The sequence below is a fragment of the Chlamydotis macqueenii genome, chromosome 1 (genome assembly GCF_036417535.1).
Source record: "Chlamydotis macqueenii isolate bChlMac1 chromosome 1, bChlMac1.mat, whole genome shotgun sequence".
In the NCBI taxonomy this organism is placed as follows: domain Eukaryota; kingdom Metazoa; phylum Chordata; class Aves; order Otidiformes; family Otididae; genus Chlamydotis; species Chlamydotis macqueenii.
In genome coordinates, this window is record NC_141556.1 from 77,248,919 (window position 1) to 77,267,836 (window position 18,918).

Sequence of the window (18,918 nt, forward strand, 5' to 3'; positions counted from 1 at the left end):
GAGTCACCTCAGGCTTCTTTACTGCCAACCGAAAGCAACAGGCACCTCTGCAGAGCTCTCCTCCTCCTGGGACAGATGTCAAGTTGGGTGAGTGATGCTGCGAGGACTCCCCTTCATCCTTAGTGGTTCCAAAAGAAACCGATGGGTAGTCAGTTCAGGTGTAGGTGCCTAAAATTTCCATGCCTAACTTAGGGAATGAGTTGTCCCACTGCCCCTGAAAATTGAGTTATGAGAATGTGTAATGCTAGTTTGGATTTCTGTTACCTTCATGTTTGGTCTCATACTGCCACATGCAAATATATAATCTTCTATGTAAATATATCCAACTCTGTACCACTAAGTGGAAGTTGTTCTGTAGTCTCCATGTTCTGGTTAGAAATCTTCTTCCCTCATTTTATTAATGAGCAGATTTGATTCATATGTTTAAGACTTATAGCATACTAGAAGATTCTGATGGCAAAAAACAAGGCCTATAGGTATTTCCTCACATACAGCTACCTCTGGAAATAAAAGCAGCTTCTTATCCTACCTATGCATGTGCAGTCCCAAAGGTATTTTTTTCCCCTCTCTCACAAACGTCCATTGGCTGAGTGGCAGCAAAAGGTGCAGGTGAGCCCTGAGGCTCACAACTGCAGCACCCCAAGAGATGTAACAGGAAGAGCTTTTATAGGTACATAGGGGACAAAAGAAAGTCCAGGGTAAATGTAGGCCCCCTCCAGAAGGGAACTGGTGTCCTGGTTACCCAGGACATGGAGAAGGCTGAGGTTCTCAATGACTTTTTTGCCTCAGTCTTCACCGACAAGAGTTCCTGTCCCACCACCCAAGCTGTAGAAGGTGCAAGCAGGGACTGCGAGGATGAAGAACTGCCCACTGTGCTTGAAGAGCAGGTTCGGGATCATCTAAGGAACCTGAAGGTGCACAAGTCCATGGGACCTGATGAGATCCATCCGCGGGTCCTGAGGGAACTGGCGGATGAAGTTGCCAAGCCACTGGCCATCATATTTGAGAAGTCGTGGCGGTCTGGTGAGGTCCCCGATGACTGGAAGAGGGGGAACATAACCCCAATTTTTAAAAAGGGGAATAAGGAAGACCCAGGTAACTACAGGCCGGTCAGCCTCACCTCTGTGCCTGGCAAGGTCATGGAGCAGATTCTCCTGGAAACCATGCTAAGGCACATGGAGAGCAAGGAGGTGGTTGGTGACAGCAGATCGTGCCTGACCAATGTGGTGGCCTTCTATGACGGGGTGACGGCATCGGTGGACAAGGGACGAGCAACTGACATCATCTACCTGGACTTGTGCAAAGCTTTTGACACTGTCCCGCACGACATCCTTCTCTCTAAACTAGAGAGGCATGGGTTTGATGGACGGACCACTCGGTGGATAAGGAGTTGGCTGGATGGCTGCACTCAGAGAGTGGTGGTCAACAGCTCGATGTCCATGTGGAGACCGGTCACGAGTAGCGTCCCTCAGGGGTCCGTGCTGGGCCCGGCCCTGTTCAACATCTTTGTCGGTGACATGGACAGTGGGATAGAGTGCACCCTCAGCAAGTTCGCCGACGACACCAAGTTGTGTGGTGTCGTGGACAAGCTGGAAGGGAGGGATGCCATCCAGAGGGACCTTGACAGGCTGGAGAGGTGGGCCCGTGCCAACCTCATGAAGTTCAACCAGGCCAAGTGCAAGGTCCTGCACCTGGGTCCTGGCAATCCCAGGCACAAATACAGGCTGGGCGGGGAATGGATTGAGAGCAGCCCTGAGGAGAAGGACTTGGGAGTGCTGGTGGATGAGAAGCTCAACATGAGCAGGCAATGTGCCCTTGCGGCCCAGAAGGCCAACCGCATCCTGGGCTGCATCAAGAGGAGCGTGGCCAGCAGGTCGAGGGAGGTGATTCTGCCCCTCTACTCTGCCCTGGTGAGACCCCACCTGGAGTACTGTGTCCAGTTCTGGAGCCCCCAGCACAAGAAGGACATGGAGCAGTTGGAGAAGGTCCAGAGGAGGGCCATGAAGATGATAAAAGGGCTGGAGCACCTCTCTTATGAGGACAGGCTGAGAGAGTTGGGGCTATTCAGCCTGGAGAAGAGGAGGCTCCGGGGAGACCTGATAGCGGTCTTCCAGTACCTCAAGGGGGCCTACAAGAAAGATGGGGATAGGCTGTTTAGTAGGGCCTGTTGCGATAGAACAAGAGGTAATGGTTTTAAAATAGAGGGGGGTAGATTTAGATTAGAAATTAGGAAAAAATTTTTTATGATGTGGGTTATAGAACACTGGAACAGGTTGCCCAGAAAGGTGGTGGAGGCCCCATCTCTGGAAGCGTTCAAGGCCAGGCTGGATGAGGCTCTGAGCAACCTGACCTAGTCAGGGATGTCCCTGCTCCTTGCAGGGGGGTTGGACTAGATGACCTTTGAAGGTCCCTTCCAACCCTAACCATTCTATGATTCTATGATTCTATGCTGCATGCTCCTGTGGATTGGGTAAGAGATGCGCACTCTTTGGAGCAGGGCTTGATACTTCATTTTTTTTGCACAGTGAAATCTCTTGGTACTGCTGTAAAAGCTTTTAAAAAAATCTGTGAACCTTTGAATCTCTCTGCATCAGTAGTAAGGACTGAATTATCCAAATGTCTCTGATTTCAGCTCATCCCAGTTTCCCAAAAGCTGACGTTACTGGCTTTCAAAATCTGTAAGGAGCTTTGACATACCTAAGATACTCAAGTATCCTTCAGATTTGCTGAGCTGTTATATAGCAGTGTCAACCAATACATCTAAGATCCAAGAGAGCACAATGAAAAGTACAAGAGGCTTCACAAGAGCGTGCCTTTCTATGTAAAATTCAGGTATATGACAGGAGAAAAAGGCCTCCTTTTATGGTGGCTGACAATTTGAATTTAACAGATTGGCTACAAATTGAAAGTCATGTTTAAAAAGCAAGCAGTGATTGATGATGTAGCTCGCTAGGACACTGTCATTCCCTGCAATCTCCTAATGCACCCAAAAACTTTACTGGGGTACCTTGAAAACAAAACCACCAAAATTTTTGTATAACAGTAGTGCCTGATTCAGAAAAAAAGAGAGCAATTACAGAGTATATTCTTTTATCAAGTCTAGTAACTTTTAATTTTTTTTTAATTAGTTTGCCATACACTGACCAATTATTTATAAATGAAGGAGGTAATTTAAAAGGACATTTATGCAAGCTATACTCAGTGTAGAGTACCTCTACTCATGTGGATGGTCAACTCTCAGTGTTGTAAACAGGTCTGTGCTGCTTACAGCTGAGGTTAAATGCAGCTTTATTATACAGGATGATGTATGTGGTTTGTACCTTGACATTAATTGAGCTGTACAGACAAATTAGTAAGGGAAGGAGAAATGTGGCCATGTGCAAGGAACTATGTGGGTATATGTACAGTGATAGGAGCGCACATGCACGTGTTTATGTATATGTGTATATATGTTATTTATTTATCTGGCCCACAGTTTCTGTACGTAATCATCTCCCACATTTTACATATAACTTTATCTTAATTTCTTTGTAAAATTCAAGAACAAACTACCCAGTGAAACAAACGTAGGTCAACCTACATCAGGTGAATATCCTGCTCCTTTTATTTTCTTTTTTTCCCTATCCCTCTTTGCCACCTTGGCATCAGTAAAATTAACTGCTGCCTAGCATGTCCTGAAGTCCAACAGAGGATAAAAACAAACACATTCATGGAAATTGAACTGTTGAAACATTCTGAAAGGGGGAAAGGGGTTAGCCAAACATTAGATTTGAGTGTTTTGGTACCATTTGCAGGTGCTGACTTATTTCAAGACCCATGGAAGTCAATAACACCAAAAGCCACTGAGATTCCAGGCAATTTCTGTTAGAAGCAGGAGAAGAATTTTTTTCTAGATTCCGTTTGAAAGAAGGCAGCAGAGTTGGTTTCCAAAGCTGATCAGATTAATATATTGCTTGAACCGGATCCCAGCTGGATCATCCACAGTTCCTAATAACACTATGAAATACTCCAGGCTCTTCATTCCCTTGCTGGCACCGTGGGCGCTGCAGGGGAAGAGAGGGCAGAACAGTGGCCCTAAAGAGGAAGGTGGCCAGGTCCCATGCCCGTATCCAACAACTGCCCAGCAGCAAGGCAGGCGGTGAGTCCCTCTGGACGCTGGAACTGCTCCTCAGTCCCCGCCTAGCCTCTGCACTTCATTTGACTTACTAAGTTACTCCCCTTTCTTTCTCCCATTTCCATTTTTCTCTCCTGTGCATTAGAAATCTTCTATAATAACTGCTGCTTCCTCCAGGAGAGCTGAAACAAGATGCGTGTGCTGCTTCCCTTAGCCTCGCCAGAGGCTGAACTTGCTCCAGCTTCAGAACGGTCTATTTAGGAGGGAGGAATCTATTTCAGCACTTGAATTTTGATTCTCAAACCTGTGGTTTAGCCCAGAGTTGTGTATTTACTCCAAGTTAAATCAGCTTTTTTATTTACCTCTGCACAATACAGGAAATTCTTTAATTTCTGGAAATAAAATGCACATTAATGGCACATACAAAAAATTTGTATTTCTTGAAATAGTTACTTCTTTTACCAAAGAGCTTTATTTTCTACTTTCATTTTTCAGTATTAAGAGGGCTAGTCTTCTGAGTCAGAGCTCAAGAAAAAATATGTAGTAATTACTGTGTTGAGAGCTAGACTTCAATGTAGGATGAAACAGTCATTGTGTTTCCTGTAACTGTTCTTTCTATGTATGATTTTTTTTTCCTCAACTGAATTGGTGTGGCTTTTCTAGGAGTATGAAATCTAAAACTATTTCTTTTAAAATAAATTTCTGAAGATACTTCAAAAAAGAGCACAGAATAGCTTTTTAACATTAACAAAGTTTTCAACAATTAAAAAAAATAGGAGTAAAGCTGTTGCAAACTAATCTGGTTACTGTTAGCTTCCTGTGGTAGATCCAGTGTACATTTCTTTGCACATAACCATCCAAGCAATAAATAATTTTTAACTCTGTTTATCTGTACTTAGGAGCAGAAGGGTAACACTCGCAACACCGTCACTGGAAACAGTACTACATGCTGGAAGAGATGCTAGAAAGACAATTTTATGCAGAAATGTCTCCTTCCTCTTTCCTCACTGCCTTTCCCATGTAAAAAGCCAGAGGAGAAGTTGAGGTGTGTTGAGATGTGGAAAGATAAGAGGTCAAGGAGCCTGGACAATTTCAGCACAGTGCAAGAGGTAAGAAAACAATTTATCTTTCAGGATCTGAGCTGTATTGCTGGCTTTACAAAGAAACATGCTTTGATGCCAGTGGTGGAACTGTGACTGATTTATTATTTCTAAATTGTATCACAGCTGCATCTAGATATTGGTCTGCTGGGGTGTAAAACGTCCTTTGGCTGCAATAGGAGCTCTGTGCGTGGATCAGTGACAGTGTATGACCCCTGCTGAGAAGCATTTCTAGAGTCACAGAGAAAGAAAAAGTGCTTGCTTGGCGTCATCAGGCTGAGGTATTCCACTTGGTAGGACTTGGTTTGAATGATAATTTATGAAGCATGGAAATTTTTGTTTGAACAATTATGACTGCCAGCTGGTGGGTTATTCTCTGTTTGTTCTACGTTCTTCTTCATTATTTACTCGTTTGTTTGCATGTGTGTGCATGTGTGGATCTATTGTATGCTCATTTTTTCATGACAGACATTCAGGCTTCTTGCAGCTGGCCAGTGATGATTGTGGTTTTCAGGTGTGCACCTTAATATTACATGAGCGGCAGAAAGACCGTAATAATTCAGAATGAATAATTCATCAACAACTATCACATGCATGCGCTGTAACAGAGAATCATGCTGTGCTGTGTCAATGTTCTTGCGTCCACTATAATCTTACAGCACTTCCAAATAAAAAATTGGAAGCCAGTTACTTACACGCAAAAATAATCTTCATCTCTTCAGCTCTGCTATCACCACTGGCTTTCTGTGCCTGCAGAACATGAGAGATGAGGATTTGGCAGGTGGTGCAGAGATAGACTTTGCCCAGAGCTTTCCATTCTTTGGTGTGATTATGCAATCACCACACAGTCCCACTGGCATCAGCAGTTATTATGCAGCAGCTGCATAATCAGGCATTTATTGGAAGAGGTGGGGAGGAAGAAGGCCACATGTTTGTCCTCTGTGTTCCCTAATGATAGAGGATGAAACAATTGGAAAAGCATTGTGTGATTTCTGATGTGCAGCTGTTGGCCCATGTTTTCTGACTGCTCTGTATGTCTGACGAGAATGCGATGCTAGGAAAATGTGACGCTTGGGTCATAACAACCCCATGCAGCACTACAGGCTTGGGGAAGAGTGGCTGGAAAGCTGCCCAGCAGAAAAGGATCTGGGGATGTTGGTCAACAGCCGACTGAGTATGAGCCAGCAGTGTGCCCAGGCGGCCAAGAAGGCCAACAGCATCCTGGGTTGGATCAGAAATAGGGTGGCCAGGAGGAGTAAGGAAGTGATTGTCCCCCTGTACTCAGCACTGGTGAGGCCACAACTTGCATACTGTGTTCAGTTTTGGGCCCCTCACTACAAGAAAGACACTGAGTTGCTGGAGCGCGTTCAAAGAAGGGCAACGAAGCGGGTGAAGGGTCTGGAGCACAGGTCCTACGAGGAGCCGTTGAGGGAACCGGGGTTGGTTAGTCTGGAGAAAGGGAGGCTGAGGGGAGACCTTATTGCCCCCTGGAACTACCTGAAAGGAGGTTGTAGCGAGGTGAGTGTTAGTCTCTTCTCCCAAGCAGCAAATGATAGGTCAAAAGAAAATGGCCTCAAGGTGCACCAGGAGAGGTTTAGATGGGATATTAGGCAACATTTCTTCACTGAAAGGGTTATCAAGCATTGGAACAGGCTGCCCAGGGAAGTGGTTGAGTCACCATGCCTGGAGGTGTTTAAAAGATGTGTAGACATGGTGCTTAGGGACATGGTTTAGTGGTGGACTTGGCAGTGTTAGGTTTGCAGTTCGACTCAATGATCTTAAGGGCCTTTTCTAACCTAAATGATTTTATGATTCTGTGAAAACTGATGTTGGTGTTAGTCTTCTGGGATTGCAGCCTCACACTTTCCCCAGGTAAATCATATCTTAAAGAGCCATTCTCATTGAAGTCCTCAGTTTGGCCTTCTGTGCAGACCTAGCTTCCCATTCAGTGACTCTTGCTTATATTCCACGAGCCCCTTTGCCAGTTTTAAAATCACAAGTAATGGGTATTCCGCTCCATCTCAAGACACTTCCTTAGTGAACTGCCAACTTTGAACAGAAATGTACACTTAGGCAAGATGAATCCCCTGTCAAACTTCAGCTGGTTAAATGTTAGCGACTTGTATAAGCTCATCTTCCAGCATAATGTCAAAATACCAATGAAGAGAAGCTTTTAAGTGATTCAGTCCTTCCTAAGAGAAGTGAGATGAATAGCCCTCTGGAAATGCCTCTTTCAATGCGTTAGTGAGGATGCCTAAATAACTAGTAGATGGCCGACTTTTAGATGGCTAAATTGACTGAGGTTAATCCTGCTCTTTATCGCCAGTCAAGATTTGTATAAACTGATCTTCCAGGTACTGGATCTTTTTCTGTCTTTGTTTGCTACAGTCCTCTATTATCTGAAATCTCCTTGCCCTGAAGAATTTACAGACTAGGATCAAATTGCCTTTTAATGTTCTTCTAGCCTTGACCTTCTTAAACTTCTAACAGTTTGACAGACTTTCCAAAAGTCAGATGAGATCTGCAGCTCTTTCTGAATGCTTTCACATCTGCCATTACAATTTTTTTTCTGCTACAGACCCTAGTGAAGGAGACATTTCTCTCTAGCAGTCTCACCACTGCTAGTGAGATAACAGGTCCCTACTTCTAACTTTCATTTCCTCTTTATATACTCAAGAATTTTGTTAGCTAGCTTAGCCATCATATTGTATAGGAAAATGATAGTGGGTAGTTACCTATTGTGTTACCGGATATTTCAAATGGTACTCTGTATCAGCGATGCCTACAACAGAACAGTAAAGAGTGAGTTGTGCTGTTACACACACCTTATGTCCATGTTTCTACTACATGATGTAAAATGTGCTATCTTAGTGCTGTGAGGCAGGAACTTTGTTGCCCAGGTATGTGTGCTAAGTTTCAGATACCAAAACAAAGTGCAGTATAATTAGTCTTTAAGTGCTAGATTACAGCCTGCTGTATATTTTATCTTCGTAATACATTTGCAAATTTTTATAGAACTACAGGAGAGACATATGTAGAAACTGGATGCAGCACCAAAAGTTTGTGAGTCCTTTAATGATCCCTTCTTTTTCTCTTAGACAGTCTACTAGAACTTTGCCAAAGCACTAGATTATGTGCTGCACTGTGCAAGTGAATCTACTCATGTGCTTCCATGTGGTCTCCTCATAGTACATCAGGTAAGGTGCAAAACCCAACTACAAGGATCAGTGTTCATACATGTTTGTGTGTAGAGCTGGTGTGTAGTTTGAACCTCGGACTGTCGGAGAACTAACCTACAGACTCTTATATGCTTCCACATTCCCCGGATTACCGCCTCTTAGATAGGAAGGAGGTAAAATCCTCTGGAAACTGCAATATGAGACTGGGGGTGGGGAGCAATTTCTTGCTTTTACAGTATTACAAAATTTACAAAATTTTACAGAAATTACAATAACAGAAGTATTGTCAAATACTTTCAGTGTAGCCCTCAGCAATCAGATAAGCTTTTCTGTCTCATTTGTCAAATGGAAGAAACAAAACTTGACTAGCTCACATAAGCACTGTGTGGATAAACACGCCACAGCCCATTAAGTACTCATTTACTTCTACAGTATATAGGAGCGGTGCTAACTCCAGCTATGGCCAATGGTCATGAGAACTGCCTTTAAGACAGACAGGGAAACGCCAGCCAATCCCCTAGCTAAGTTTTACTAGTTTTGACTTTTAAACATTCTAGACCATGTTTGCACTAACCTAAATAGAATAAAGGAGAAAAGAAAATGAGGCAGAGATTGCCCTCACAGGTGAACTTCATTAGTGTAACAAACACTGGAACATTAGGACTTAAAATGGGAATATGTGGATTACTCTTGTCACTATCCTAAATGCCTAACAAGCTCTTTTTTCTGTTATCTCACTTACTCTAACTCCTCCAAAATCTGCCCCTTACAGCCAGCATCATCTTGTGGACTTTCTTTTAACAGAAGTGAGAATGAAGAAGAAAAAAAAAAAAAAACAAAACCAGTGTGTCTGAAGTAAAATCCCATTGTTTTCAGTGTCTTGGAAAATCAACTCCTAACATATTTTGGATGTCAAGAAACAAATCACTTCCTAACTCAGGGAGGAACAAGCAGGTAGTAGAGTTGGACTGTTTCAGGTATTTTTACTTTTGCTTTATGTATTCCCAGGGCAACGACAGGAAGAGTTAACCTGAGCAAGAGGTGGCAAATGCCAAAACAAGTTTGTTTATTTTTTCAATAGCTTCATAATTAGGTTGTATTTTTAACACATCCACAAAAATGCATCCACACTTTCATCTTCTTTTAGTTGTTCATGCAAACAGTGGGGCTCTTTTTAATTGGGATGCCATTTTTTTTTGTTGTGACCTTTGAGAGGCTTCAGTGAATTGTAAAAAAATAAAAAATCAACTCCCAGTCTCTCATGTAATTTTCCTTAAAATGTCTTAAATGCAAATTAAGTAGGCATTTTTCTAGTTGATTTCAGTTGTTAACTTCAGCAGCATAAGAGAAGTTTGGGAGGTTTTTGGTGATCAGAAAGGGTGAACTCTGGTTGCTTTCCAATTGCATTTTCTTTAGAACTTTTTAGGCAAAATCGTGCTGGAGATGAGCTGTTAGAATAAGAATGATAAAAGGTGCTGGGTTCAGCAGCTGCCTATGACTCATCACTTTTCAGAGCTGAGAAGCTGGGAATGCAATAGAAAATAACTTGCCTCCCTTGTCTGCGTGTCTGATTAAAATCTGTATCACTAATCAATGCAGAATATAGTTAATGACTGTTTAATTAATTTACTGTAATTTCTGATGAAGCTCACTGCAATTACTTTTCCACATGCTGCTACATGATCGTAATGATTTTCAACAGAAAGAAGGCAGCCTGCGTAACAGGTGTCAGCTCTCAGAGCAGCATCACTTTAATGACCGCAAGGAATTGCTCTAATACAGAATTCAGCTCAGAGATATGATTAGGTAGTTAATACACACAATTCCTGTAACTACGAAGGCTCCTTCGTGCATAAACTACTCAACTATCTACTAGACCACCAGTTCTTCAGAAAGAAAAATTGTAGCCGGACCTTGTTCCCTTACGATTAGAGCCCAACACTCATCGTTCTGCCAGGTGATCACACGAACCACTATGCAAACACCTTTGCATTGCTGCTTTTAACACTTACTGTAAATGGTTATGTCTCCACAATGTTCCACCTTTGAGATTCTTTGAAGCCTAAGTAAAGGTTACCAATACATACCAACACTAGAAAACAGATTAACAGAAACAGGAAGAAAAGTGAAGTAGTTTATTTCTCACGTGACCACTTTTCACGGTTGTTTTTATCCTCCTATATTTTATGATGGTGCCTAGTTTCCACCATTTATTCCTTTGATGCTGCTCTGTGGAAGCTACGTACTGTTATGCTGATTAAACTCACTTCATTTCTAAAGTAATGTGTCTCACTTCTGTTTTGGGATCACGTTACTGCCTGACATGGGACTAACATTAGCAGCATTTCTAATTGTGTTCCAGTGATGTTTGCCCTGTTCCTGCCATTTAATGTCTTAAACTGGTTTAATCTCTTTAGTATTTCCAATTTCCAAGAAACTTTTTTATAGTGGATTTCAAAGTCTTTTCAGAGGCATGGTTTTTTTTTTTTCTGCAGTGAATAGACTTTCTTCACAATTATGGTTGTAGATATCTGTTTATATGTTTATGACACTGTCGATGATGTAACTTCTCTCAAACCTTCTAAGTTCTTAAAAATTGTTTGCTAATTGACATCAACATTCTGTCATGATTTAATGAACAGTAAAATGACTCTACTGTTTCTCAGATTTCAATGCTTTTTGATCTGTTTTGCTTTTAAGACTGAAACGGCCATATATCTGATATCTTCCTAATGACGAACAAACTGACTGTGTTGAATTGCTGGCCTTTTCTTGAACTGTGCAGTGAAACATCATTGTAAAACCAAGGTCACACAAACACGTTTTATCACTTTTCCGATGAAATGCCTAATTGCTTGCTGTGGTTGTCTTTGTGTGATCTAATCAGGGAACAGTGACAATAAAAGTAATGCTGTGCTAGATCCCTGACCTCAGCTCTCACTGCAAATAATTATCTGACATTGTTACCATTTATGGTCAGGCATTCAGCATTATCACATAAGCCTGTTGTGATTTCATTACTGCCTGGTATTCCATCGTATGCCTTTATTTCATGTAGAAATTTTAGCATTCTCTAAAAGATCTTATGCAATGCCATAAAAGGATTATTTATTACATATGGCTTTTTGTTTAATAATAGCTCTGAGAATAATAAATTGGTCCGTGCAAGATCTTCAGCTCTACTACCTGCTTGTTCCTCCTTGAGTTAGGAAGTGATCTGTTTCTTGACATCCAAAATATGTTAGGAGTTGATTTTCCAAGACACTGAAAACAATGGGATTTTACTTCAGACACACTGGTTTTGTTTGGTTTTTTTTTTTTCTTCTTCATTCTCACTTCTGTTAAAAGCACTGAGTGTACATAAATAGCTGTTTTGCAGGTGTTTTTAGTAGCTCTCTGGGGCGTAGCCTACTTACGATAGACAGTATTCTGTCCATCACTCTTTTTTTTTTTTCCTTGTTTTGAAAAATGCTTTCTTTCAGTTCAAAACTCTGAGTTACACTAAATCTCCTACTTAGAAATCCTGTTGCAATTTTGCATAAACACAGGAAGGCTTGCCTCTTTAGATCATTAACTGCAGCTCCTTAACACCTCCCCTTTTATTTCTTCTACCACTTGCAATACCTTTGGCTGATGCTGGTTATTCTCCCTGTCATTTGCTTGTCCATTTGCCTTATTTAGTCTCTAGAAAACGAAAAGCAATTAGTTGAATTTTATCTATGTAATAAAAGTTTTGATCCCTGCCACTTAAAGCTTAATACAGCTGAGACTTCGTAATTCAATACAAAGTCTGGGAGCTACTCACCGCTTCATGTCCTTCCCTTTGCTACTCTATCTGCTACTCTTAAAAGCATGTCAGAGACAACTAGGCTGATTTTCAGTTGCATTTGTATTTACAGATCTAAATCTGGAGTGATTGTGAGTGCCTTACTTAGCTTTTAAATGCAAACCTGAAAGTGAAATCAGCCAGCCTGGACACCTTTGATGTGCTATTGAGAGAAACGGCCAGACTGCATGAATGTATGTGGGTATGAAGCTCTGCTGTTGTGCTCAGCTGTACTTTGCAAAGTGGCTGGGGCTGTTTTAAAGTTTCTCTGTGATACTTCAGAGTCTAAGGGAGGAGCTTTAGAATAATCTTGCTATTTTACTTTTCAGTGCATATGTAAAATGTGCATATGCTATCACAATTACTATTGAGCATCTGGCACCTAAGAGGATGTAAGGGCTAGGAGCTTTGTAACCATTAAAATAACTACAGAGTCTTTTAAAATTAAGTGGGTTTATTGTGACAGAGAAGATGGAATTGGTTGATAAAACTTGGGATGTCACACTCATTCTTGTGTGTGGTGCCACAGTTTCGTGACATTATGCAGTGCAATTGGAGTCTTCTGATTTCACAGGAATTTTACACTGCTACCTGTTACTTCAGTAGTATTATTCTGGATTTGTTATAATGTAGATAAGGTAATGATCTTCCTGTAAAAAATTTTACTCAAAATTTATGAGAAAATTTAAATATGGAAGATGTTCAGAACTGGTTTCCAGTATTTTTACTAGCTTTCATTTCTCAGTGTGCAGAATTAATTTAGCAATAGTCTTCAGATAACCTTTTAACTTCTCACTTTTGTTCTAATTGCTATTTTCTGACACTTCATTACCACATGTAAGTTAAATCACTTCAACTGTACAGTCCATTTAAAAGAAAGATCTTCCTGCAGCTGATGAATGTGACAGTCCAAATTTGATGGAAAGGCTGAGAAACAGCTAAAATAGGGAACCATCAATCAGCTCATATCTAATGAATCTGCAGTTAACAAGAATGTAAAGAAATAAATGTTGCAATATAGGGCCTATAATTTACAGAGCAAAAGGAAAAGGAGAATAAGGCATGAAATAAACAGTATGTCTTACATATGTATCAACAAAAGATGTCTGTCAATATACATAAAGATGGCCGACATTCAGATTGAGGTGGACAGAAACCTTGCATATTGGCTTATCTTCATATGCTAATAGTGAATTTCTAAATATAAGGAAGAAAGCAAGCACTGAGTAACTTACATATCTTGAATTATTTAAATGCAAATGATAAAAATAAAAACTAAATCTTCCCATTTATTTGCATTATTATACTACTGAACCAAGTAAACAAGACTTGGAGCACCACAGATTTTGAGGTGTCTGTTTCCAAGCCCACTGTTTGTGCTGCTGGTCTCCTGCCCTGACATCAAATACAAAAACAAATGCTGGTCTCCTGCCTTGACAGGCAATACAAGGGATATACAATGCAGAACCACAAAGTGGTTTCCTTAGCTGTGCTTTTGTTTTTAAGCAACTACTATTTTTACAGTTATGCAGTTCCTAGCAAACAGACAAGAATATTTAGAAGAAAATACATTCAACAACATCTGTTATTCTAACCCAATATATTTTGAAGGGAATGGAGACACACATATAATGGTAGATGTTGCCTGACACACCTAACATCGTTACCGGACAGATTCTCCAGATTATGATCATTCCCAAATAGTTCTTTCATAAACCCACTAATGAGTATTCAAAATTTATTTATTTCAATCTTTTAAAAAAAAACCACATTGGTTCTCTGGTTTGCCATATTAGTCTGAGTATAATATAAGAATCTAGGTATGGGCTGTAAACAAAAACTACACTTTGCCCTATGATGCAGAATTTTGCATCCTTAAAATAATATAATCGTACTCCTGTTTAATGTAGTGATTTTGAAAACGTAAATTTGACATCTTTCTTATTTCCAAAACACTTTACTTAAAATGGAAGGAGGTAGATTTTGTTCACTTTGTTACTGCAATTATCTTGTATCAAGAGCCACATCTGCACAAAACCCTCCTGGCTGCCCCAGCGCCTGCTGGTTTTGGTGGACTATGGCCGTGTTCGCACTGCACAGCTGACCCACTTCAGTGCCAATGTCTCAAGCTAGGCGACACAGGCAAGACTGCATACACAGCTCTTGGAAATTATGGAAGCAGGGGACCTACTGAATTCGGATATTTCACTCCAGTGATAGTCTGTATCCTGTTTCAAAATTTGGTATCAAAAGGAATTCTTTCATGTACCCTTTTTAGCCATCAGCAAAGTATTTATTTGCTGTGTTTTTTGCACAGTTGCTGTGGATGTGCTCAGTTACCTGCTGGCTTCTAAACTCTGCCAGTATTTTTCAGGCTTTTTTCTCTCTTTGCTTATACATGCTCTGGTAGGCATTTGAAGAGGTGTCAACTAGCAGGTGAACAGCAGCAGGCTAAAAACTTCTCTATTTGTTGTCTGGAAGACAATGTGACTCAGAGGAATTCATAGCAAAAGCAGATTGCAACATCCGATAAGGGGAAGTAAAATAGACTTGCATTTGTGTAACCTATTCCAACTGCATAAAGGAAATAAGTACAGGCTTACCCTGCTGGGCTGATACTTTTCCTGATTCTGGACAACCAGCAGGTTTCCGAAACAGCGAGTCATGTAGCATAACATATATGATCACACACAGAGCAGACACTGCCTCTGTGTGCTGTTGTGCAGAAAGGCAGGGAACAGAGAGGCAAAAGTTGTTAGACTTCAAGACAGTATTCCCTGTGATTTGCATCCTTGATGGAGGTGGGGAGGAGTGTAACATCACCAGAGCAAAGCAGAGAGATCACGTTCATCTGTTCCCCTCTCACATCGAACACAGCACAGACACGGAGAAACTCTGCCACACTTCCTATTATGTGATCTTCCTTACTAGTCTGACCTTTTTTAGTCATTATTAATTAACAATATTCCCATGGTTGCGAGAACAAGTTTGTTTCAGTAGTCAAGATTTTGATTCCTCAACTTACAGTATTTCATTTTCTTGTCTCCCTGGCTTGCACTTTATTGAGCAGTAGTAATGATTTGCCTGCTGCTTGTTGCTGTTTGATCTCCAGCTCTTAAAAGCTTGCTCAGGCTAACCAGACTCCAGATTCTCACATGGACCAGTGAGCGTGGAAGGGCCCAGCTCATGCACCTCAGCCATGCCCTGGAGGAACCACTGTGCGGCAAGCCACAACCGTTTAAGCTCATTCACTTGCAGTCTGTGACGGTGTTTGGGTTGCGGAAAGTACATCCACCAGGACCTTCAGACCACACAGGCCTTTGGACAGCCCTCAGATGGTTTCCATACTAAAGAAGAAATCAACATTAGTTGGGCCACAAAAATCAATACACTACACGATGAAGCAACGTTATTCTAAATTGGGCTCGATGTTTCTTAGATTAATATCTGCAAGCCCTCTGCAGAGCAGCCAGCAGCATGTATAATGGATTCCAGACTTCTTCAGTTACAATAATATTATGTCTATACATGGTCTTCTTTGTCTCAAGTAAATAATAAAGTGATCTGCTATGATAAAATGTTTAAATATCTTGGGGATGGTTCTACCCACTATATACTACGAATTGCTTGATTTTTTCTCTCTTACATATCTATTTCAGTCATTGGTTTCATTGACAATTCGTAGCATTTAAATTAGAACCAAAAAAAGAAATTATAAAATAAAAAGCACTTACATTTTTTTTTAACCCAGAAAGATCCAAAACCACTTTACAAACTATAGGTTAATCCTGCCATCTTTCTTGGGACAGCTTCTTACACTGTCAGTTCTCTGCAATAAGGACACCCAAAGTCTTTGGTGTTGCTGAGATTCTTGATTTGCAAGAATCACTTTGATATTATCATGATGCAGTGTCTTCTACAATGGGCATGTTTTTTAACTGTATTAGGATAAATATAGTCCAGGAGGCTAACAACTTCAACAACATCTCTCATCATAAGAACTTGCAAACTGTTTTGAAAAATGTTTTTAACAGTATTTAAGTTTTTATGCCCTAAGCTATATGTGTATCTCACAGGATTAAAAAAAAAATTATTCTGTATTTTCAAAAAGCTCATCTGTAAACAGGAACTATTCTTATGGTATGATACCACCAGCATATATATACGTATATATAAAAGTGCATTTGTGAGGTGCTAAAGAAAAATGCTTATTTTATCTATGGAGGGAAAACCTGGGATAAGTTTAGGATACATTAAAAATGCCAACACAAACTGAAAAGTTGATTTTATAGAGCAGAAATCTGTTGTTACCAAAGCACCTAAGAGGTTGGCATCATCATCTAGAATAACGGACGTTCAGGTATAAAATACAAAAAGATATTAATAGATCAGGCACTTTCAAAACCAGTGATGGAAGTCATAAATCTAGTAACTCCATTGCACTTCTTCACTGATAGCAAGATTATATTTTGAGAAGACAGCACTGAGGTCATTCATCAAATATAGACTGCAGCAGAACTGGACTCTGAAACTAAGCTTAATTTCTGTATAACAAAATTACCATATTTTCATGTATGTAACCTGCAGATTATCTAATGGAGAAATCAGCAGCCAAGCGACCACCTCTTCTCTCCACTGTCTTAGCAATTGCTCTAGTACACAAGTCTAATTTTCTGAGGGAGCTGTTTACTCAAAAACCTCTTTCACAGGCTAAACACCTTGCCTGTTACCACCAGTGCCTACTGCCTTTTTCTTGGTATTTTTTTATGTATCTACCTTGGACTGAGTCATCTACACACTTAGTTAAGGGGTTGTGAGTTTCAAAAGTTGCAGGTTATACGTTTGAAAATATGGCATCTCTTGTAGTGTTTTACATGTTGAAATACGAGGGATAAATATGGTTTTGCTAAGGAAATGTCTACTTATTTCTTCCACTGAGCAAAGAAAGGATTAGGAAAAAAAAGAAACAATTTTATGGGAACTGAGGGGAGCACAGACAGACGGTTCACTAGGGAAGGGGTGAGGGTTGCTGGAGTGACTTATCAATGCTCATCTCCTGCAAACACAGGAAAAGGAGCATATGGGATTATGCTCACCTGATCCTAACATACATTCTCCGCTTAATGCTTAAAAAAAAGTAAAGAAACAGAACAGCAAAAGTCAGTAACGGGAAGTGACCAAGAATCCTTCAAGAATTAGTGAATAGTTTCCTTTCATTTGTAATGGTACGGCAGAATTACCACGTAGTATAACCAGGCTAGTATTTTTAATATGTATATTTGTGCAGTCATTACATTTTATATATACACACACGCGCACATAGACACTTATTAAGCTAGACTACAACTACTGTACTACAAATGTTGGTCTTAACCTGTATAGCAATTCTGACTGAAGACTGGGAAATCAACGTGCAAAAAGAGCTGAATGAATTAGAAGAAGAAAAAAGGAGAGAAGTGGAAGAAGAAGTGAAAAGAAGAGTGCTTACTACTAAGCACAAGCAAGTCTCTATCTTAAGTAGCAGCACTGTTAGACTCTTCTGCCTGGACAAGGACTGCTAGATTGGTACTTAAGTCTGACCTGCACTGGATACATCCAGTACTGGCGACTCTGCTAAATTACCTCCTTGGTAATTATCTCCTTCTTGTCCTTGGGTCAAACTATCACTACCTTTTCTATTACAAAAAATCTTCAACCCTATTTGCACTAGATTTACACTTTTATTTAATAACTTTCCCTTTAATTATAAGGACTATCATCATTCCATCTGCAACACAGTGCTACCTAAAGGTTTCAGACCAAGATCCACGTTGTGGCTTTACATGCTCCATGGCTTCAGGAACTGCTGTCATCTTTTTCACTCTATTAATTCTTAGATCACTTTATTTTGTCAAAACTCAGCACTCAGCCTTCTGGAATACTTCTAAAATGCGCTGGTGACTCTGTACCCTCTCTGCTCCCTTCCAAATCTTTATGTTCTCTTGCCAAGAAAAAAAGTCCTCGTCTTTTCTTGACATCTCATTCAAAGCATCGTTTTACTCAGCTCTCTTCCTTTGCTTCTCTTTGGTAAAAACACTCCAAAATAATTCAATGTCATTTTGTCCCACGGCTATCAGTATTTGGTTCCTTCTATTTATACTGCATGTTCTGCCTGCTCCTGAAGTATCTGTCTCCTATTTGGTCTGTGTTTTTTGGGGGGGATTTTGTTTTGGTTTTGTAGCATTTAGCTTTACAGTAGCCTACTTGTGTCACTCTGTCAAATGAGATCAAGCTACGCTTTTTTGGCTATGCATATAAAAAAACTAACCTGGTTTTTATGTTGTTTCTGTGTCTCATGCCACAAATAGTGTGGATTTGTGACATATTGCACTGAAGCTATTTCAGTGTTGCTATTTATACAATCTTTTAAAACCAGAGCAACAGATACATACATACACATAGCAATTAGTCTCTGACATCAAATTAAAATTAATTTTATAAGGGTCGATATAGAACAAAGATTTGTAGTTTATTTATACCCAGAGTAGCAAAACTATTTAACACTGAAAAATGGCAGCATATATTTCTCTGAGAACAGTATTAAAAGATGACTTAATAAATTCCAGAGTAAGAAATTACTCCTAAGCAGTAATTCTGTTAGACAGTTCATGATATAAAGCATTTTGTGCTAGAAACGGTACCGTTCAGCCTGAATTTACA

The 18,918-nt window shown here is 40.3% G+C and overlaps 1 protein-coding gene across 3 annotated transcripts in view; it reads right to left on the reverse strand.

The window, feature by feature from the left end:
- SHISAL1 (shisa like 1) overlaps positions 1-18,918 on the reverse strand; it is an 84,489-nt gene that overhangs the window by 9,872 nt on the left and 55,699 nt on the right. The window contains exon 5 of one of the 3 annotated variants that reach the window (XM_086757628.1): positions 15,514-15,566. The exons of the other annotated variants lie outside the window; for them this stretch is intronic. Coding sequence (XP_086613754.1) covers positions 15,551-15,566 — 16 coding nt within the window. The 3' untranslated portion in view covers positions 15,514-15,550. Of the gene's footprint in view, positions 1-15,513; positions 15,567-18,918 lie in introns of those variants that run through there. 3 annotated transcript variants of the gene reach the window in all.